This window comes from Syngnathus scovelli, chromosome 16 (genome assembly GCF_024217435.2).
Source record: "Syngnathus scovelli strain Florida chromosome 16, RoL_Ssco_1.2, whole genome shotgun sequence".
Taxonomy (NCBI): domain Eukaryota; kingdom Metazoa; phylum Chordata; class Actinopteri; order Syngnathiformes; family Syngnathidae; genus Syngnathus; species Syngnathus scovelli.
Window position 1 is genome coordinate 4,016,877 of NC_090862.1, and position 22,119 is coordinate 4,038,995.

The 22,119-nt window shown below is 40.9% G+C and overlaps 3 protein-coding genes across 7 annotated transcripts; 2 read left to right on the forward strand and 1 right to left on the reverse strand.

Moving 5' to 3' along the window:
- The first annotated feature begins 177 nt into the window (after nucleotides 1-177).
- nubp1 (nucleotide binding protein 1 (MinD homolog, E. coli)) lies at nucleotides 178-6,563 on the forward strand. 3 transcript variants are annotated; one of them, XM_049744888.2, is made up of 11 exons: nucleotides 178-329; nucleotides 4,189-4,306; nucleotides 4,570-4,674; nucleotides 4,756-4,889; nucleotides 4,971-5,039; nucleotides 5,120-5,152; nucleotides 5,256-5,346; nucleotides 5,486-5,640; nucleotides 5,716-5,826; nucleotides 5,977-6,163; nucleotides 6,260-6,563. In XM_049744888.2, exons 2-11 carry the CDS (start codon nucleotides 4,276-4,278, stop codon nucleotides 6,310-6,312), a joined length of 969 nt encoding a protein of 322 aa, XP_049600845.1. In that variant the 5' UTR covers nucleotides 178-329; nucleotides 4,189-4,275; the 3' UTR covers nucleotides 6,313-6,563. The 3 variants fall into 3 exon arrangements, with proteins under 3 accessions (XP_049600845.1, XP_049600846.1, XP_049600847.1); XM_049744889.2 differs by having other exon boundaries at nucleotides 4,215-4,306; XM_049744890.2 differs by having other exon boundaries at nucleotides 216-333.
- Nucleotides 6,381-8,373, reverse strand: dexi (Dexi homolog (mouse)). Of its 2 annotated transcripts, none has more exons than XM_049744918.1 (2): nucleotides 7,501-8,373; nucleotides 6,381-7,425 (listed from the first exon to the last, which is right to left on the reverse strand). In XM_049744918.1, the coding sequence occupies exon 1, from the start codon at nucleotides 7,882-7,884 to the stop codon at nucleotides 7,615-7,617; it is 270 nt and encodes an 89-aa protein (XP_049600875.1). In that variant the 5' UTR covers nucleotides 7,885-8,373; the 3' UTR covers nucleotides 6,381-7,425; nucleotides 7,501-7,614. The 2 variants fall into 2 exon arrangements, with proteins under 2 accessions (XP_049600875.1, XP_049600876.1); XM_049744919.1 differs by having other exon boundaries at nucleotides 7,488-8,373.
- A 72-nt stretch (nucleotides 8,374-8,445) lies between these two features.
- On the forward strand, nucleotides 8,446-21,972 carry clec16a (C-type lectin domain containing 16A). Of its 2 annotated transcripts, none has more exons than XM_049744865.1 (23): nucleotides 8,446-8,665; nucleotides 9,032-9,160; nucleotides 9,390-9,523; nucleotides 9,604-9,752; nucleotides 9,910-10,015; nucleotides 11,051-11,174; nucleotides 11,353-11,527; nucleotides 11,608-11,658; nucleotides 11,750-11,866; nucleotides 13,452-13,743; nucleotides 14,249-14,360; nucleotides 14,440-14,540; nucleotides 14,721-14,840; nucleotides 14,921-15,030; nucleotides 15,335-15,379; nucleotides 16,063-16,113; nucleotides 16,214-16,342; nucleotides 16,432-16,552; nucleotides 17,785-17,936; nucleotides 18,445-18,649; nucleotides 19,210-19,380; nucleotides 19,447-19,584; nucleotides 20,077-21,972. In XM_049744865.1, exons 1-23 carry the CDS (start codon nucleotides 8,592-8,594, stop codon nucleotides 20,604-20,606), a joined length of 3,336 nt encoding a protein of 1,111 aa, XP_049600822.1. In that variant the 5' UTR covers nucleotides 8,446-8,591; the 3' UTR covers nucleotides 20,607-21,972. The 2 variants fall into 2 exon arrangements, with proteins under 2 accessions (XP_049600822.1, XP_049600823.1); XM_049744866.1 differs by having other exon boundaries at nucleotides 13,452-13,686.
- Nucleotides 21,973-22,119: the final 147 nt, after the last annotated feature.

The following is a 22,119-nucleotide window of genomic DNA, read 5'->3' on the forward strand; positions in this document are numbered from 1 at the left end:
TTTAAAGGTGTGGATAAGTGTCATAAAACTAAAAATAACATTGAAGTCTTTCATGGCATTATTCATTAATTTACCCGCAGGGGTGTGAAAAGTTAGTAGTGTTTATTCACCGGCAGACACACACCCATTTCTTTAGGCATATCAATTCCGGTGTGCTGTCATATGCAAATAATGGATAACAGCAAAATCAACACAGAAATAAAACCTCAACAATATTCCAAAATGTCTGAGCAGATTAATAGTTGACTAAAAGAATGCATTGTGATGGAAGTGGATTCATGTGTGGAGTCATAAGGACGTCGTTAGCCAGGCAGACACGGGACAAAGAAGCAAGTATTGTCAAGGCTTGTTATACTGCAAATAACTCTTTGTATTTATGGGTATCTTCATGATACCATGCAGGAATGAACGTAAAAAAGTCACATGTGATTGAGTTGAAACTATTATAATTGTGTCAGTTAGTTTCTCAATATAGCTTTTGGGGTCTCCTGTTTCTTTTCTGAGGGGAATGTAAACAAAATGGGCAGACAGAATTGATTGGATTCTTTTCAAATGCAAGTTGCTGTGTAATAATAGCAGGTAACCATGGACAAAAATTCTGTTTAATCTCACAATGTTTGTATGTAGTATATAATTGCAGTGTGCACATAGCAGGACCAGATGGAATCTTTAAATGTATTTATTTTTTGCATACCACCTCAGATACCTTAAGTCACCCCATGGCCCCCCCAGAAGGAAAAAAAAAAACTAGCTCCGGCAATGTGTTTACTGTCTAACTTTCTCAGCGGCACTTTTGGAGCATGGACAATAGGGGGGGGGGCAAAATTGGAGAGTTCTCTGTGGGTTGCACTTGCCTCATTTTCTCGTTGCCTCAGTATCCGATCCGAGTCCAAAAATATGCAAGTTAAGTGTAATGGAGTGTGTGAGTGTGAAGGGTTGTTTAGTTTTGTGTGTCAACTCAACTAGTGATAGATGATCATTGTCGGGGTAATCTTTGTGTCACCCCTTGTCAAGAATGATTTTAAAGAACAAAAGTATTTCTGTGACCTGAGAAAAAATGATTCCAGTTTTCCACCAGGACAGTCGTAATGATGGCAGCCTCGGGAGTGAAACTGCTCATTTGCCTTTTCTAACTGGAGCTGAAATATGTATTTCAAATTGCATAAGCGTTCCCTGACACTTATGAGGTGTTAGCGCTAGCAGCTATGATATTTCGTTGAATGTCAGCGATGTGCAATGTGACCTTTGCTTCAGAAAAGAAGCGGGGAAGGAATAAAATGATGATGCAACAGAAGAAAAAAATGGAATTTTTTTGCTGTGTTGTGCTAGTTTGGCTAGAAAGTTTGTATCGTTAAAAAGATTTGCTTTGGATGTAGGAGTGAAACATCAAGTCCATCTTGGACACCTGTCCCATAAACAATCTGCAGTTTTATTAATTTAAATGTCATAAACAGACATCTCTCCCTATGTTCATGTTTTCCACTTTTCTAAATACGTCTCATAAACATGACATTATTTTTAGATTTATCTCCGGCCTCTACAAGAGTCAGAGGAAGAGGGAGAGGAAAAGTTCGAGGAAACCGTTTCACTGCCAGCGTTGTTCCACAATCACTTACTGACTTTCGCTTTATCATAAATACCCTCCATTTTTTTCCATCTCCTATTACTGCGCCATTTTTCTCCTTTTAGGCAAGTATTTTTTGTTTGTTATTTTTCTGCCATGCGGTTCAATGTGCCTCCTGCTGATTGCCTACGCTAGCAAGCCTGGACACACGTTAATACACACTTTGTGAGAAACAGGAACAGGGGAGATGAGGGGGGGCTGCTTCCTGTCTGCCTGAAGATAAGTATGCCTTCGAGTGTGTTCAACTGGCATGGTTCCAGATGTCAAAGCTACTGGGAATTGTGGTTTATTGGTCACGCATGGAGCTCCCAGTACGTGAATTGAAACAATTTTCTAATGATGTTAAATTGATTTTTTTTTTCATGAAATGTGAATGATAATATCCCGCTAAAAGATACTAAAATATCTTGTGTAGGTGGGTCACCTGCTCATTTTTAACAATAGCAGGTAAATGATATGCGTGGATAGTGACGTAGTGTGTGTGACACCTGATAAAGAGGTCCAACCTGTTAGTGAAAGTGATAGCGAGGGGTTCTGTTGCCTGAAGGGAAGAAGATGATGGGGCTGCTTTGTTGTTTAAACAAGTCTTATTGGCTACAAACCTGTGTGCGCTCTGTGTGCGGGTGTGTGCGTGTGAACATGCATGTGTGTGTCGGTGTGTGTGTGTGCAAACTCATCGCCGACTGCCACGGAGTGACCAGAAATAGTTTGCGAGCCCGGCTAATCTTCCTTCCTTCACACAAACAGTCGCACACAAGAGGACACGCAGACAAAAGGCTTCCCTTCCTTATGACCGCGATGGTTTTTATCATCATCCTACTGACACTGCACACACACGTATAAACACACACACACAGAAATAGACATAGTCGCCCATCAGCTAACACACAGTTGACAAGACAGTACAGCTCTCGTCTGATGTGCTCAAAGTGTGAAGCTTCCAGGAGGTCAGAGGTCATGTTTACACTAGTGCTAAGTGGGTGCTTTTTGTCTTCACCAGCACCCAAACACCCCAAAAAGTGTTGCATTTTATTATTTTATTTTGTGTTCTTCACCCAGCTTTAATTGCTACTCTAGCAATGGATGCTAGCGCACACACTCCCTCGCCCACCAGCAGGCCACAATTTTTATCACTTGTCCACAGTTGCCGATGAAGGTCAAAGGTCACCACTGTTGGACATAAGAAAAGGCCTGGCTTACAGTTGTTGGAGTTCATCTCAAATGTGTTTAAAGGGGGTTGAGGTCAGGGATCTCAAATGCTAACAAAAAAAAAGCCCTTTTTAATGCCTATGTTTGATAATATCGTATTTAGTTCAAGTGAATTATATCATGGTGTGAGGCTGAATATGTGAAAAGAAAAAAAAAAGTCTCTCTTCCAACTAGGGAAAAGGTGTTTAAATATCTTTATCACTTCTGCAGACACAGACACACAAATAGTGTGGTAAGACACCAGAGTGTGTGGCAACAAGATGCAGTTAAAAACAGATAAAATTATCACAAAGGGTATGACCCCACAGCTGAGAATTTCATGTGAGTGAAGAAGGAATGACTGGAGAGTGGGTGGCTTTAAATGGAAGATGGAGAAGGAAGGACATACTAGTCTCGAGACTTTAACAATCAAAAAAATGCTTTATATTCAACGTGGGCGTAGCTAAAATAAAAATGGAGAACACTTCCGTTGCACGGATTACGATTTGCAATGTAACACACCCTGAAAGTGCCCATGTTCCCTTTTTCCATTACTTCCTCTTTTTTTTCCTTTCAGCTGAAAAGTGACATGATCTCTACCAAGTCACCTTTTCCCCAGTAAATACACCCACAAAGTCTCCCTGTTTGGCCTTACGGATGGAAAACGGACAATGTGTCTGTGTCACTTATGTGTGTGCGGTATTGTTTCCGAGTGTGATGACTGCTCGTGCAGCCAAGGCTTAACTTTTTTGCTGAGTAACCCTGTGAGCAAAGTCTCGCCTGAGTCCAATAGGATGTTGCCCACTTGCTGAATGGACAGAATGTGTCTTCATGGACTTCATGAGAGGTTATCAGCTCAACTAAATGAACCACGGGACACAAAATATTTAGTAACAATGCAGGTCACATTTTTGGTGAGGTTTCATGCTTATTTTTATCCCTCACAATCATTGTCTCGTGCTGTTGCTCAAATGCAAGAATCCTAAGAGTTGCTGGAACAATCAAAGAACCAAGAAAAGTCCACTCAGAAAGATGTTTGAATTTTCACAAAAAAGAGAAAGAAAATAAAGTGAGCTGGTCCATCTGAAGTGCCATTAAGCACACATTTGCCCACCTTGTAAGTGTAAAAAGTCTTAAAATGTGAACAACTAAATTATTAATGGTTTCATTGCAGTAAAATAAATATTTGTACAAGTTGGGTTTTCATGGTATACATGTAGAAAGGGCACCATCTAGCGGCAGCTTTGTTGAAATGATTTATCTTCAAGTTTTCTGCTTATAAACCAATACAGTGCTCCTCTCTTGACGTTTCAAACATAAAGTTTTTTTTCTTAAGTTATTTTCGTATTTTCTTTTCATATTCTTATTTATTCCAGGTTCCCTTTTCCTAACACATTTCAAGTGACGGAACTGATATATCCGGAACCTTCGATGCGGGGACGATTATATGATTGGACACAAACATGGACGATGTACCAGTAAACGCAAACGAACGTAAGTTTTGAAATGTATACATATATCTATAATTCAACATAATCAACAAAATGTGAACAGCTAAACTTGTTTTATGTTGAATCTCCACCGAGTTGCATGTAAACATTTATTTAACTTCCTGCGTCACAGTTTGACGCTTCCAATTTTTCTTATATCATGCACATGTAACTGCACATGTAACACATATACACATGTAACGTAATGATTTGCACACGCGATGTTTAAATTAACAATACTCAGTTGAAAACGTTTTAATTTTGCAGACTGTCCTGGTACAAAAAGTGAGCAGGCAGGGAAGACTTCATCATGTCAGGGCTGTCCCAACCAAAAATTGTGTGCTTCTGGAGCTACCAAAGCCCCAGACCCTGGTACAGTATGAGACCTTTCAAACTGAGCTGGTTGGATCGGATTATTACCAATTATTTGTTACATTCTTTCTTTCCCTGCAGCCATTAAAGAGATCGGATCAAAACTGTCTACGGTCAAACACAAGATCCTTGTTCTGTCCGGTAAAGGAGGTGTGGGGAAAAGTACATTCAGCGCTCACTTGGCCCATGCCTTGGCAAGTGATGATACCAAGGAGGTAATGGTTCTGTTTTTCTATTGTTTGGGGCACAGCAAGCATGTGGCCCTTAGAAGTGTTTTCTGCCATCTTCAATTTTAGGTTGCCCTATTGGATGTAGACATTTGTGGTCCGTCAATTCCTCGAATCATGGGGTTGGAGGGAGAGCAAGTAAGTACAGCAAGTAGTTATTAGTTTTATGTTTAAAAATTGTGTGCCATAAAGGCTACTTTTTTTTTTTCTGTCTCTAGATACATCAGAGTGGGTCAGGCTGGTCCCCAGTGGTAAGTAACTTTAAAATATCACAATAAAAATATAACGGTAATGTTATACAATGCACTTGCGATTGACAAAAAATTAAATGTCTGCCTTGTGCTCGTGCTCTAGTATGCGGAAGACAACCTTGCTGTCGTGTCTATTGGCTTCCTGCTTGGTGGTCCTGATGATGCTGTGATCTGGAGAGGACCCAAGAAAAACGGTACACTACATAATTCATCGCTCTTGTCTATCTGCACACCTCTGATTAAATTACATTTGTATCCTGTGGTATAAAAATGTCATTAAAAAAAAACAAAAAACTTCGAATCATTGTACTAGTTTTTGATTTACCATTTCAGGAATGATCAAGCAGTTTCTGAGGGATGTGGATTGGGGCGAACTGGATTATCTCATTATTGACACGCCTCCAGGCACATCTGACGAGCACCTATCAATTGTGCAGTACCTAAGCTCCACCAACGTGGATGGAGCAGTCATAATCACCACACCACAGGTACACACAAGGACATAGTACACTATGACAAATTTCCCATGTGATATTCATGATCGACATTGTTCCTTAATGCAGGAGGTGTCTTTGCAAGATGTTCGAAAGGAGATCCGCTTCTGCCAAAAAGTCAAACTGCCAATCATCGGCGTAGTGGAAAACATGAGTGGCTTTGTGTGTCCAAATTGTAAGGTCAGTGGAAAGACTGCAAGCAAATGTGACTATGAAAAATTAAACGCCACCTGGCCCAGTCAGTGAGCAAGCACAATTTTACAATTAACAATAGACTGTGGTACACAGTGTGCATTCATAACACAGGTTTTTGTCTTGCCCTGTCTTTAGAACACGTCGCAGATCTTCCCTCCCACCAGCGGGGGCGCTGAGACAATGTGTGCAGACCTTAATCTGCCCCTGCTCGGCAAAGTGCCTCTCGACCCGAGGATAGCAAAAAGCTGCGATGAGGGCAGATCTTTCCTCAACGTGATACCCGACTCGCCTGCTGCTGAAGCCTACAAGACAATTGTGCAAAGTGGGTTTGCAGCTTGAAGCAAGCACACTTGTCATCTTTTTTTGAAGCATTGTTCACCGTCCGTATGATTTGTGCTTTGCTCTTTCCTCTTATCAGGCATCAAGAACTACTGTTCCACCCACGACACAGATGAGCAGAAGACAGTGTGAAGCTGCTTTTATGCCAGTCCTGTTGAACCAGAGCTAAGACATCATTCCATTAAAAGATACACCTAGAATAGATTTCTCACAGCCATATTATTTTTTTGAAAAGTGAATACGCTATCATGTATGTTGTCTGAATTACAATTTGTGGATGGCAGAGTTAGTACTCAAAATACAATAAGATGCTTAAAATGTAAAGAAGTGAGAATTAAAGAAAAGGCTGCAAAGTAAAAATGAATGAACAATTATGAAAATAACATTGTTTTTCATTTCTCCAGTATCCCAGACTTATTATTTAAACTTATTATTTAAATTGTTTCATTTAGTTTATTATTGCTTCAAGATACACTTTTCATTAAAGAAAATTCTCAATCCATTACAGGATAAAACAGAAAACTATCAAAGATTTCAAGATAGAAATAAAATTAAACATTCAACCAGCATTGAGTTTGTTTCAAGTTTCTTACATTTGAAAAATAAATGAAAAACATATTCACAAGATAAATTTAACAGTTAAATAAGAAGTAGCTGCTTCAAGAACAACAATTCAGAATTACAACTTAGAATGTATCCTAGATATATACATTGAAGAGAACATTTTAAGTTTAATATCAGAGAAAAACAAAGCAAACCCCAAAACAATAGTTCAGCCTACTACTGTACGTCCAGTGCCATGTTTGAGAGGTGCACCCACAAGGCACCAGTATGAACAGGAAGCAGATGTGAACAAACTCGCATCATGTTAAATACACATGTAACTGCAAAGCAAAATATACATTCTCCTTAAATCAATAATCAGGAAATTAAAATGGAACAATTCAGAATACAAACGCTCCCATGCCACGATCACTTAAGTCTTTGGTGCATCCAAATGATCTGATGTGGGATATCCTGCATGATTTGCACCGAGCTTCTTATGTCTGGATCAATATTGTACTTTAACTCCACAGTGAGAATATCTTCTTACTTGCAGTGTATATATAGTATTGCCTTTTTTTTTTTCGTCATTATGTGCCAAGTGAAGGGCACAAATGCTCATCTGGACGTCCAGGTTGCGTTGCGGTGACAGAATGAGTCTTGACCTTTTGGCGATGGAGGTCATAGTCACGCTGAGATGACCTGTGATCACGTGAAATACAAATTATGGCAGATGGAAAAAAAAAACTTTCAAGGTTACTAACCATTATTAATTACCTTGCTCCTATGTGTACCACAAGGCAACGAACGTACAGCAGACAGGCCTCGTTTGTCCCTGACCTCTCCATCATCTTCACCAGCATTGCATTCCAATCCTCCATCACACCCTTGTCACTCGAGATAACCCTCAAACACATCCAAATCTGCGTCTGAGTCATAGGGGAGGGATGCAGGGTCAGAAAGTACCCCAAGGTCCACCAGAGCCCGGTCCATATCCTCAGGCATAAATACTATGCCCACATTGAGGACGATGTATTCCATCAGAAAGGCGTAGTAGAGGATGAGGACGTTAACAAAGAATAACCCCAGATAAAACATATAGGGGTACTCGTCCAAAAGCGATTCAACTGAATCTAACTGTGCATAAATTGTGTGGATCATAAAGAAAGTCACGATTTAGGCACTCCTTTGTTTGAGTGTCGTGGATATACAAGGGCAGAAGTTGACACGGCTCAAGGTCTGCATATCCAGTGAGTACATTTCGTCCGTCCCGACTCCAAAAAGTGATGTGCACTCCTACAGCTGTACATTGGCGAGGTTTAATGCGCATAAATTAGTCTCGCGTTCATAGCTACTAATAGCACATTCGCAGTATCAAAATATCACAGTAGCAATCTGCTTTGCGGAATTCAAGCCATGCCAAGCGACCAGAGCTAAAAACAGTCGCGTGCAACCTTAGCAAAGAAAAAAAAACTGTCTAACAGAATGCATATAATTTTTGTACATTTGTACCGTGACAACGAGTACGATCCACAAATAAACATTCCCGTTTTGCTTTAACTCCAACACGTCTCATACCCAACTGCATCAAAACATTGCGGACTGCAAAAGTGACAAACGTCACCGATCCTGCGTCATCTTTAATCGACGTCGCGATAATATGACGACATGGAGGAAATAAAAACTACAATACCCAAACATCTCATTAACCACCAACGTTACGTAACAACTCCTCCCATCTCAACCTATCAGCTACTGTTTGCTAAGTGGCTAGCTCCAGCAAATGTGGGTGTAATGGACAGATGCAGCCGCTAACATCAGCGAAATAACCCGCCTGTCAATTCGTCAACTTCCTTACAACCACAGAGATGTTCGGCAGGTCACGGAGCTGGGTTGGAGGGCAGGGGAAAGCGAAGAATATCCATTCCCTGGAACATTTAAAGTGAGTACGTAGCATGCATGAACACACAAATGCTAACGTTAGCTTTGACGTGAATTATAACACAATGTAAAAATAGATTTTTAGTTAGTAGCGTCATTATTTCCCAATTTGGCTTCCTCTGTTAATTAATTTCTCGCTGTCAATACTGCAACCGTATTTAGTTGATCATATTTTGCTTGTCACCTCAGACGACTACATTTAAATTTTATTGGAGGCGTAAATATTGAGCTCGGTGTATGTTGGAAGTGAACTTTGACCCCTGTCTCCAAAGTCCGCATTTGTCAATTAAAATACTTGTATTGTTTCTTTTCTTGTCCCCCGCATATGTGTTCCGTTCATACTATATATTTTTTATGTTTCCTTCAGGTACATGTACCATGTCTTGACCAAAAACACTACAGTGACAGACCACAACCGCAATCTCCTGGTGGAGACGATCCGCTCCATCACAGAGATCCTCATCTGGGGGGACCAGAATGACAGTTCTGTATTTGAGTAAGTCACATTGAACATGTCTACACAAAAGACTTGCTACCTCCGTATCAGCACTCATTTTACTGTTATTTAGATTTCTTTCTGGAAATTGGCTTTCAATTGGGGAGACTATCTATTAACTTTGGGAGCAAGACTCAGAATTGATGAAGCTTGTGAATATTCTAACAGATGACACTGGAAGAGCAAGCATATGAAAACATAATGGATTTTTTTTTTTTTTTTTGGTCAGCTTCTTCCTAGAGAAGAACATGTTTGCCTTCTTCCTTAACATCCTGCGGCAGAAGTCAGGTCGTTATGTGTGCGTTCAGCTTCTCCAGACTCTTAACATACTCTTTGAGAACATCAGACACGAAACATCTCTGTGTAAGTATTTGCCTGTCGGACCAAAGTAACAATACAGTTACTTATTAATCTCATTAAAAGTAAATCACTTTTCTGTGCAGATTACTTATTATCAAACAACCATGTGAACTCCATCATCGTCCACAAGTTTGACTTTTCAGACGAGGAGATCATGGCCTACTATATCTCCTTCCTCAAGACACTGTCGCTCAAACTCAACAATCACACGGTGCACTTCTTCTACAATGAGGTGAGGTCACGAGTCTTTTTAAAATATGTCGCAGTAGCACAAAGTTTGATTCTTGCTGTTAAGAGGTCATCATTTTTTAAATTGAACTGTTCAGTGTGTCTTGTTGGGCAAGCAGTACTTTGCTCACTAGCTCCCTCTATCTGTCGCCCACACACAGCACACAAATGACTTTGCCCTGTATACCGAGGCCATAAAGTTCTTCAACCACCCTGAAAGCATGGTCCGCATCGCAGTCCGCACCATCACCCTCAACGTATACAAAGGTGAATTAAATTTTTTGTTCTAATTCGGTAAGGTTAGGTTCAGCAGGAGGTGGTAGAAAAAAAATAGACTTTTAAGCGGGGGTCACAAGGTACATTCAGGGACACATAAAGCGATCGCTAATTAAAATGTGCTGTTAACCGGTGTTATTTTCACACAACACACATGCATACGTTCCCACACATCCATGGGAAACTAAAGTGGAACTTTTAATTTTTTCTTCATGCACTATGAATCATTTACTTTGCATTAATTAATACACGACATGGTTAAAAATCCAATTTTGTCCCACTCTAGTAAAGTTGCATGTAATTATTCTTTCACAAGTTTTTATTTACTGTTGAAATAAACTATTGAGATATAACACATCGACAGTCCTTTTCAAGTAGTTTGCAGTTTTTATGTAAAACAGCAAACATTTGGGTCCCCTCTCATCATCTACTTCTTCACCGCCACCCCAATATTCACTTTAACACTGTGTTTGTTTCTCCCTCCCTCCCTTCCTTCCTCCTCAACAACCACACCTCCTTGTTGTCCCTTCTTCCCTCCCCTCTCCGCGCCTCATCTGCCTAACTCCAGTCTCATGTAAGTTGGTTCCATTCATTCCGTCTTATTCTTGGACTGGGTATTACTAAAACTACCTTCCCCCAAAAAGCTCATTTTCAATAAGACTCAATTGGATGTCCTCAAAATAATACCATCAGTCCTCACATGTCTGTTTTATTGATCCCCAGTCCTGTCTTATCTGTTTTGAGTGAATCTGTTATGAATGGGGGACTGTTCTTGCAATCCATACTCTGATTGATCATTCTTTATCACCCATGTATATTCACAAAGAAAATTTGCATGCCTTTTTTTGTGTGACTTCACACACTTATATTGATTGATTGGATCAATTTGATCAGTGCTTTATTTTGTCCAAGATAACAAATTGTCTTTGGAGTCACAATGTGTGTGAGTGTGCATGCGTGGTTATAAATTTGAAAATGTGTGTTTATTACAAGGGGCGTGATAATAATTATATTTACTCTCTTTAGTGGACAACCAGCACATGCTGCACTACATCCGAGATAAGACAGCGGTACCGTATTTCAGCAACTTGGTCTGGTTTATCGGCAGCCATGTCATTGAACTGGACAAATGTGTACAAACCGATGAAGAGTAAGTGCACGCAGCAGTCTTTGCGTTTCTGCGTATGACCTGTAGAGGGCACACTTGTCCTTTGTTTGAACCCACTCAGAGGAATTCCAATCACAATACTGTTGTTGTTGTTTTTTTTGCATGAACATAGAATGGCCACCAAAAGACATTTGAAAACACCCAAATCTCTTTTTCTCAGGCACAAAAATCGAGGCAAATTAAGCGACCTGGTAGCCGAGCACCTCGACCACCTCCACTACCTGAACGACATCCTCATCATAAACTGTGAATTCCTCAATGATGTTTTGACGGACCACCTCCTCAACCGCTTGTTCTTACCTCTTTATGTGTTCTCGTTGGTTAGCCAAGAAACGGTAAGCTGGCTCAAAATTGCTCCACAGATTGTGAGAAATCAATTTCCGTGGCTTCTTGTGACCTTAACATGTTTATTTAGCATGAAGAGCGAAAGATCAACCCTCAGGTGTCCCTCTACTTGCTGTCACAAGTAGGCAACACCCGGACAATACTGAACTAAAAATACATTGGGGCTTGGTGATGAGTAACAATCGTGTTTTGATTATACTCGAACTGTCCAGGTATTTCTTATCATCCACTATCAACCCCTCGTCAACGCCCTGGCTGATGTCATCTTCAACGGAGACCTATCTGTCTTCATCCCTCCGGCGGGCCTTCACAACACACAAAAGAACACTGTAAGTCATTTTTATTATTAATGTTTTTGATTACACCAATAATATATATATATATTTTGAATATTTTAGTGTTATTTTTTATGAATCAACAGTAAAAAAAAATGAATTTACACACCGCTATTAATGTCAAAACTGCAAAAGTCAGCACACCCCTATGGGAAAAAATGTGGGTGAGCCTTACACACATATTGTAGAAAAGTCATGTCTTTCGGTTCAGCCCCAAGAAACAATAGGGTCGAAAAATGTCTGCGATATATTCGCCCCTTTGTTTCAACCACCCGCTTAGTTTCCAATCTAGTTTCTATCATTTCTCCATTTTCATATTTAGAACCCTCCGCCCCCGCTTTTCGTCTTGGTTTTGACCATCTGCCTTTGTAGTTGGGTGGGCGTTAGCGAAGTAGTGAGCGTTTCTGAGAACATTTGTGGTTGTTCTCTGCTTCAGCTTTGTGTTTTTCAGAAGCAGCCTACCTTTTCGGTGAATGCGAGCAGAGGTGTGACCTCATATAAATAATGTTGTTTGAGACAACCACAACAGAGTATCTACACCCAAACATGTCTGTCTTTTTTCAAGAGTCACCACTTTGCGTGCTCTTTTATAGCAAGCTTCCATTTCAAAACTGTTAAATAGATTTTTAAGTTCTTAAAGAAAATATTTTTGGGAGAGTAAAAAAAAAAAAAAAAAGCTTTTTCTCTTGCAGTGTTATTTTTTTTATGTTGTTTTTTTTTTTTTCCAAACATTTATTCTCTATTTGTGGGATGTTATAGCCATGTGGACCAGAAAGTAATTTGAATATCTTTCTGTTTGTCTTTAACGTACCATGACCTCCATTAATTTCTCAGCAGCATCTTGAGAGCGTGAGCGGTTTACCAGAACATAGTCATCCCACAGGTGTAGCACACGCGCCCGCCCCTTCAAAAATACTAGTCTGCGGTTTATGTGCATGCTGCAGCCATGACAGTGCAATCCCACAGCTTTCGGTCTTTTCAAATGGTTCACTTGCTGTTGGAAGGATCAATTGAAAGTTGGGTGTAAAATGGGCACGCTAACGCTGAAAGCGTGAAATTGAATCTTTTTCCAAACAATCGTCTTGAGTTAACTCTTAATTCATGGAGAATAATGGCTGATATGGAGAGACGGTCTTAAAAAAAAAAAAAAAAGTGTTTTAATTCAACATAAATCTGGTCAAACTTATCTGTATTCATATTTGGATTGCCATTTTTTATGGGTCCTTTCACCTAGCTTCAGTTAATAATAAAATCATGTCACTGTATCATAAAAAAAAAAAATTGAGGTCATGCCTGTCCGACTCAGTTTTACTGTAAGACTCTGGTTTTGCGCCCTTTGTCTTATATACCTGCTGTTTCCTCTGAAATTGTCTGCGGTCGGGTCTCTGACCACAATCAACCACGTGTGTGTAAATTGATCAAGATTAACCTAACGCGTACTAATTTACTGTAAAAGATAGCGTGTCTTAGTCAGTGCGGTGTGGTCTTTTTTTTTTTTTTATATTGCGCTCTGCAAAGCAAGCGAGTAACTCTTAAAATTTATGTTACATGACATTAAAACCCATGTATGACTTTTCAGGCTAGTTCCAGAGCTGTGCGGCGCTTTGCAAAGCCACCGGAATCTTTGGAACGCTCGCTGGAGCTCTCCCGCCACCGTGGCCGCAAGAGAACCCAGAAGAGGCCAAACTACAAGAACCTTGGAGAGGAAGATGATGATGGGGGTGCCGGGGGAGGAGGAGGAGGAAGCGGCAGCAACCGGGAAGGGGCTGATGAGAGTTGGGACGATAGTGGCCGAGAGAGGGAGAAGGGAAAAGGTACAGAGGTTGTTGGGAGTTCTAAGGGGAGCAGAGCGAGTGGGGAAACGGCGGAAGGTGAGTGCCAGGATTATTTGTGTACCGTTTACCTCCATCAGTCTCCAGTCTGCCATGGTGCACCTAGCGAAAAGCAACCTTCGCAGCAGTCCTCGTCTCCAAACCAAAAAGAGAGTCAACATTGCCTGCCTGCTGCTAATTTCTTCCCTGACCTTTTTCATTGAGTGAAAGGTGACCAGCAGTCCAAGTCCATATCAGGACTAAACACTTTTGAAACTAGACACCAAAAACTACATGGCCTTAATATGGACATTCTCTTTGCTAGTTTTGAGATGAAGCCTTCCTGCCTCCCACATTTTAATTCCCCCCACGGTGACCAATGACCACACATCATCTCCTTATCATTAGAAGTCCATTCCCCACAATGACATCCTCCATCCTGTGCTCCTCACCTCCCCGCCTGTCCTTTCGCTCAAGCTCTGTGTGCATGTGTGTGGATTTTAATTTTAATGTGTGCTTTCAAAACCTTATCGTTAATCGCCAAAGTATGTGTCTTCACTACCAGAAATAGAGATGGTGGTAATGGAGCCTTGTAAGGTGTCGGAGTTGACCGAGCAAAATATCACGGACGAAGAGAAGACTGCAGCAGCCACGCGCACGCACACGCAAAGAAACAGGTAGACTTTGCACAAATATTACGCAAGACATCAGCCGCAAGTACAAAAGGATTTGATTGGTTGCTATCTCATTCCACAGGCCTTTCTTGGAAATGGTTTACAGTGCCCTCGATTGCACTCATGACGACTACCATGCCCTGTTTGTCCTCTGCTTGCTTTATGCGGTTTCACACAGCAAAGGTTAAAATATTTTATTGTGCTACCATACAACACATTCACAGTGAAGCAAACAAAATAACTTCAATTTAAATATATCACGAAATATAATAAAGACAGTCATCAAGTGGAGAAAATAATGCACGTTACCAAGAACTCTGTCATTTTTACTTTTGTCTTTCTGCCTCTTTATTTTTCCCTTAGGTATAAACCGTGACCTTCTCGAGCGACTGCAGTTGCCAGTCCCGGACCAGGAACGAAGCTGTTATAGTTTGGTACTTGCAGAAAGGTTGATCAGAGTAATGAGCCAAGCAGCACGACCGGGTAATGAGCACATTGCTCTTCTTGCTTTTCTTTTCTTACCATGTGCTCATGGCTCATTCATGTCCGTCTTTTGCGTTTAGACGGTCGAGTCCGTCTTGCTACCTTGGAGCTCAGCTGCCTTTTATTAAAACAGTCTGTTTTGTCTGGAAGTCCGTGTATCATCAAAGATGTTCATCTGGCCTGCTTGGAGGTATGACACACAATGTTTTATAGTTGAGTAACCTTTACCATTGTATCCCTCTACAAATATGAAACTTCACCTCTGAGCACTTCCAAATTCTTTGTGGTCCAATTTCCCTACCCACCCTTATTTTCGTACTCTGGTTTCCAAGAAGTGGGTGTGTTGCGTTAAGCAAGAAATGCTAGTATGGCTCTAGCGCAATTGTGTTTCTTTCTTTCCTCTTTGCATTTTTGTTAAGTGTGCTTTACAAATGCGCTCATACGCTTTGCATGTCATTTGCATCTGTTTCACATTTCCTGTTTTGTTCGCACAGGGGGCGAGAGAGGAAAGTCTCCACTTACTGCGGCGATTTTACAGGGTAAAACGTGCAACTTACTACACACATATCCACGCACACACCATTGCAGTGCACATTCATTACTGTACATTGGCAGTCCACCCACCTGAAAAGGAAAGTGCTGTTTTACAGTTTTACAGTGTTAACTGCACACTAGGCAGTAAAATGTATTGGTGCGCACGAGTTGGTACTCTAATTGGCTTTTACTATCCCTGTCCTGATTGCTTTCTCTTTTGGATTCAGTCACGACGGTTATTTTAAGCAGTGTGAGCCAAAACAATCCTGCAGGAAGCCACTTTCATTTTCATTTTTAAAAACCCCTTGCGTTTGCAAGACGTTAATAGAAATAAAAATAATACAATTATATCTTGGCGATTCTCACACCAAAGTTGGAAGCATGAATTGTCATTTGTAAATCCATTTTAAACAACACTCATATATTCTACATATGACTCATCCACAAAACATGTTGGAAGATTAAGGGTGAGACACGAGGCAATTATTCGCTATCACTCGATTTATTTACTGTAACTTGGTAACATAACAGGAGATCACCATGAATCCAAAATGACTCACGCGATGTACGTTCGGCATTAAATCAGGCCTTAATCTCCCCTTGCGTCATCACATGCACACTTATTGGCCCGTGGTGAATAATGGTGCGTTTGACTAAAGCATTGTATGCATAATCCACTTAATTGCAGGGCGAGGAGATCTTTCTGGACATGTTTGAAGACGAATACAGAAGTATGACGGTATGTTGGCCTTTGTTTTCTTTTCTTCACAAAGGTTTTCTATTGTTTGACAACCGGATGTTATTGACTCACGCACGTTTGCGGTGATTTATTGTTTCAGAGTAAACCGCTGAATGTGGAATATCTGATGATGGACGCCTCCATACTCTTGCCGCCCACCGGCACACCTCTGACCGGTATTGACTTTGTCAAAAGGTTGCCTTGTGGAGATGTGGAGAAGACGCGGAGGGTATGTCGACTGTGGAGTCACAAACTTTTTGTCAAATATGCTATCATGCTAACTCTCCCCCTTTGTGTGGATCCACTCATTGCCTTCAGGCCATACGTGTGTTTTTCATGCTGAGGTCATTATCGCTGCAGCTTCAAGGAGAACCTGAGACACAGCTGCCTCTCACCAGATCGGAAGATCTTATTAAGACTGATGATGTCTTAGACCTCAGTAAGTTTCATGTAGAAACACTACACTTTCTTTCTGTTTAATAAATGACATCTGTTATACATACAGCCAAAGCTTCACTTAATATTAACTCAGCCGTGACTTTAATAGGTACACCTTTAATCATTCCAAAAAAACAGGGAGGTTAAAGTCCCCTTGGTTTTATCTTTGTCGAACACTTTGTTCAATTGTTGGAATTTTACCGTTGAAAATGCATCATTAGCAGATGTTCTTGGTAAAGTGACAGACAAGTCATGACGAAATAATCTGATAAGGTTTTGCGCATCAGCTTCATTTCGCATGAAACGTCCTTGATGACTCAGCCTCGCCCTGTTTTTTTTTTTTTTTCTTTTTTTTAAGTATGGTGTCATTGATGTACCTTTGCTTTAATTTATTACGTTTCCTATAGAGCTTTACTTTTAAATCAGACATTATAGTTGCAAAGTCATTTACTGTGATTTTCCATTTAGTACATTTTACGTGTTCTACTATTCTGTTTTGCATTTTTGCTAGTTTATATTTCCTGAAAGAGGAAGGTTTCACCGCACACAGTTAAAAAGAAACTGACAAGGATAATTTTTAAGTACAGTGAACTGTCCCGTATTATGTAATGAGCCAAATCGTCCACAAAGTCTTTATTAGGAATGAACAAGTCTTTCAACGAAACACGAGTCATGAGGTGGCTTTGTGGTTGTTGATCACATTTAGGGAATGCAGCACCTCCATAGTTTGTTTCTGTGTGAACGCTTTAAGTGACACCTTTCTACGTCAATAAGTCCAACAACAAGCTTCTTTTTTTTTTTTCCATGAACAGGAACTCAGACTTTTTCTCTCAATGACCCATTTTTCCAGCTACAGCTACTTTAAAAATTGGGATGTTAGGTTATTTTAGAAATAAAATAGACGTGAGTCTGCATATCAATCAGAATTTATATATAACCCAATTAAGGTAAATAAACCAAAGTTGCCTTTTTTTTTGTGTGGGGGAAAAAGGAACTTATTTTCTTGATGTGAACTCATCCTTAGTCATTGTGGTAGAAACATTTTGTCCTAAGTGTGAGCGTCCGGTAGTCCAGACTTCTGAGTCGCCGTGTTAATTCTTGCACCAAGCGTCATACATGAGTGTAAAAAGAAAAGAAAAAGAAAAAGCCCCCTCATTATCAGGTTGTGGATGACTGATAAATAAATATACATTTTTTATTTCTATTATCTCATGCCTATAATCTATTTTTTAGATAACAGCGACTTGATAGCATGTATGGTGGTCAGTAAAGATGGCGGCCAGGCTCAAAGGTTCCTCGCTGTTGATGTTTATCAGATGAGTTTGGTGGAACCAGAAACCAAACGCCTTGGCTGGGGTGTTGTCAAATTTGCCGGCCTATTGCAGGTATTTCCTTGTCTTTTATCTACTTATTATAATCTGCGTGTGTTTCCTGTCAAAATGAAAAGGTTAGGTTTTTCCCTTGTTCAAATCACTTTTCATTCATTCATTCTTCAAGCCAACCAAATACATTTAATTTCGCTCCCTTCGTGTGAAAAAAAAATTAGCGTTGATATAAACAGATATGTCAAAAGTGCTGCGCTGAATCGGTCAATGAAACTTTTTTTCCCGAGCGCTTTTCATACGCATGGAGAAAGGACAATAATTTCACAGCATGTAGTTTTCGCAATTGCGTTGACCTGTTTTGCCGAATACAGAAGTTGATTGCGCATAACCTCTTTCATCCAACCACAAAATTGTTGCTAATGAAAATGCTGAGTGGTGAGTAACCATGGAAAACATCTAACCACAATGGCTGGTGCGCTCAAAAAAAAGTCTGTCAAGCTCGAGTTGTTTCCGTCTTTCACCAAATAAGCCCCACACTTTATTATCATTTCTTCGCCACCATCATCAGGACATGCAGGTGTCCGGCGTGGAAGACGACAGCCGAGCTTTAAACATCGTCATACACAAGCCCAGTTCCAACCCGCACGCCAAGCCGCTGCCCATCCTACAGGCCAACTTCATCTTCGCCGACCACATCCGCTGCATCATCGCCAAGCAAAGACTAGCCAAAGGTCGCATTCAAGCCCGACGTATGAAAATGCAAAGAATATCAGGTGAGAATGCGCAGGTTTCAATATCAAGCTCGTGCACGGATTTAATGGCACAATAAGCTCTTTACTGGAAATCACGTGTGGCAAAAAGAAAGTGAAAGAACGCCTAATCACTTCATTACTCGAATTACTGCTCTTGTTAGATCCACTGATAATCTCAAGTGATGCGTCGTAATCGGGGAAACGTACCTATGACCTTTTATTCGCTGTCGCACTCCTATTTGAATGATGTTGCGCAAGATAAAGGACATCTTGCTTCGTATCCAAACCGACATTGCCCAACATCCACCGCGAGACATTTCGTTCCACACCAGTAATGTACCAGCAACAGTCAACACAAAGCAATTTATGAGTCATATTTCCTTCCTTCTTATCATTATCTGTTGTGTAAAATTTTTGGCAGCTGATTAATCAAGGAAAAACGTGCTTGACTTCAAATAAAACAATAAAAACCAAGTCACCAGCGAGTATAACCGTCATCGAGTTGAGTTTTTCTAAGCACCATAAACCTTTGCAGTTCACTTGCTGGATCTTTTTACATTCTGTCATATTTCATCACGCAGCTCTTTTAGACCTGCCTGTGCAGCCAAGTACAACTGAGGTGCTGGGTTTCGGACAGACCGCCAACGCCTCCCCCAGCGGCCTCCCTTTCCGTTTCTACGAGCAGTCAAGGCGAGCGCCCAATGATCCCACAGCCAGCAGAGCAGTCTTTGGCTCAGTTGATAAAGTCCCTGGTAAGAAGATTGTGATGAGCAGCAAATTCATGTGCACGTGTTAACAAATATGTGGGTCATTCATAGGCTTTGCCGTGGCTCACTGTGTGTCGCAACACACCCCCTCTCCTCTGTCCTCCCCTTCGACTCCCTCCAGTGGGAGTGGAAGCACAGGACGATGCGACTCGGTTACCACGAGCACCATTTCAGCTCAGAGCCCCACAGGTAGAACAGTTTTGCATATACTACATTCCTGTGAAATGTACTACGTGGGTACACAAGAATTATATTGAACCAAAAACCCTAATACAAAAGGGACTCCAAGGTAAGAACCTAATAGGTTCCAAGAGGCTGTTTGTAAAGTGAATTGTTTGTAAATTGAGACTTAAAAAATACTCTAGTGTGGAAAATGGGAGAGACAGTCGCAAAAATGTATATATATAAATATATACTATATATTAAAAAATATATATATATTTATATATATATATGTATATATATATATAAAATGAATGTGCTCTTCATTATTTAAAGAGCAAAGTACAGAAAAAACAATATAAGAAATATATATAAATACAAGGTTTACAAACAATCATCATGAATAAAAAATACTAGATAATAAAGTCTAGAAGCCTGAAAGAGTGAGAAAAAAAAGAGAAGGAATCTTGAATAGCGCCATTATTTCAATTCTAAAATGGTGCCTTTTTCCACCTAAAGATGACGGCACATTTTTGGAAAACACTCCTCCGTCCTCGTCCTGCGGAGAAGGCGAGGGAAGCGTCGGGGACTTAACGAGCACCGCCTCCACTCAAGGCCCGCCGCCGACCTTGGCTCCCAGCCTCACCCCGGCCTCCCAACCCACAATCTCCCTCCTCACCGACAGCAACGCCGACAACCTGAGCGTGGAATCGCTGACGTTGCTGCCCCCCGCGGATTCGCCGCACCTCCACCCCTGCGCCAATCCCCTCGCTGCCCCCGCCTCCTTTCTCATGAGACTGGATGAGCAGAGTGATGAAGAGAAAGAGGACGCAAGGAAAGGAGAGGAAGAGGCAGAAGTCTCGCCGATGGAGCACACTGAGGCGGGTGGGACTTTGAGAGAAAATCCAAACATGGAAGCGCTCATAGCCGTAGTCGAGGATCCGCTGGGTGAGTCAGAGGAGAGGCGAGACTCACCTCAGCTGGAGGAAGAGGAAACACAAAATGGAGAAAAGCACACGGAAACACCTAACTCACTGGAACTGGACTAACAACCCTGGCACAAATTTCCCACTCATCCCGGCGACAATGGCGTGTCGAAGCACGCGGCTTGGCAGCGGGCCATTTCTGTGCCGTAACCTGCAGGTCGTGCGTGACGTCTACAAAGGCTTTTCCGTTTGCACACAAAAAAAAAACCCGTGGAACGGAACTGGTGGTAGACTCAAAGCACATTTGAGGGTTTCACACACATGAGTTTTTGCGCACGTATCCAAGCGTGTAACCAGCAGCTTTTTTTTTTTTTTTTTTTAAACTCCCAATTGACGGGATTGTCACATGCGATACTGCTGATGTAAGGTTTTAAAAGATCTATTTTTTAAATCTTACGTTCACATAACCACTGAAGTTTTGTCATTCACACGCTGCTGCACAAGCCTTTTATGCACTCTTGTGTGTGCAGCCTCAATTCATTCATCTTGGATGTACTGTACACGTGCTGCGTCTGAATTAGGAGAACTTCTAACATCTACCACTCCAAAAAAAAAAAAAGTTGCTTTTGTATGAAATGCATTCGTAATGTGCAATTTGTAAGTCATAAAAAAATGGCCCTGCGAGTGCTAGAGTGAATTGGAGATTCAGAGCCAACAAATTCCAACTTCCTTGGAATCTGTTTTACGGCTTGAATTTTTTTCCCGAGAAATGTTACAGCTGAGCGTGCATTGTCGCGCCACATCATCTCTAGTTCTGAATGTTTCTTTGTCATGCGCTTTATATTTGGGAGCCTGCAGACATAAAAAGGCGTCAAAGAGCAAGAATTGAGTGGCTTAACCATTGTAATTGCTCTAATAGCTTGATTCGACCTTACAAGAACTTGCAAAGCTTCACAAGACCACTAAAAAAAAAAAAAAAAAACATGACAGTGCGGAGCAGATCTCTGCGACGGCAATAAACAAGTTTTTGTGAAGGCCAAAAACGAATGTGACGCACAACTTAACCCTCCGTGTTGCCACGTTAAATTTATCTTTGGCTTTTCAGCTCCATCTCAGCTTCTGTGCCAGCTGGCTTTTTTTTTTTTTTCCATCCCAAATTCTTCCCAGTTGAATTAGTAATAGTGAAACTGAAAGCAATACTCTTCTCTCACCCTCATCTCGCTGCTGTGAATAGCACCAGAGTGATTATGTTTCAAAAGAAAAAGAGTATTTAAAACCCTGAATGCTCCAGTGGCACTTTTGTTCTCCATCTTAAAGATGTGTCGCCTTGACAACATGCCATTACAAGCTGCCATTTCGTATCTGATTGTAACGTGTGTGTGTGTGCGTGCGCTGTAAATGCTTCTGCCTTTTAAACATGTAAGTATTGTTAATGACTTTGAAAGAGAGGAATAAATAAAGAGCTGCAATAAATTATTCTACCTAACAACATTGCGACATTTTTGGTTTGGAAATACAAACACTCTAAAATGAATAGCGAGCAGCGACATGCGTGTCAGAGAGCACGATGACTAAAGTGTTTTCTAACCATATCGCTTTTCCTGTCTTCAAGGAAATGTGTGTATGCGATTGTGCG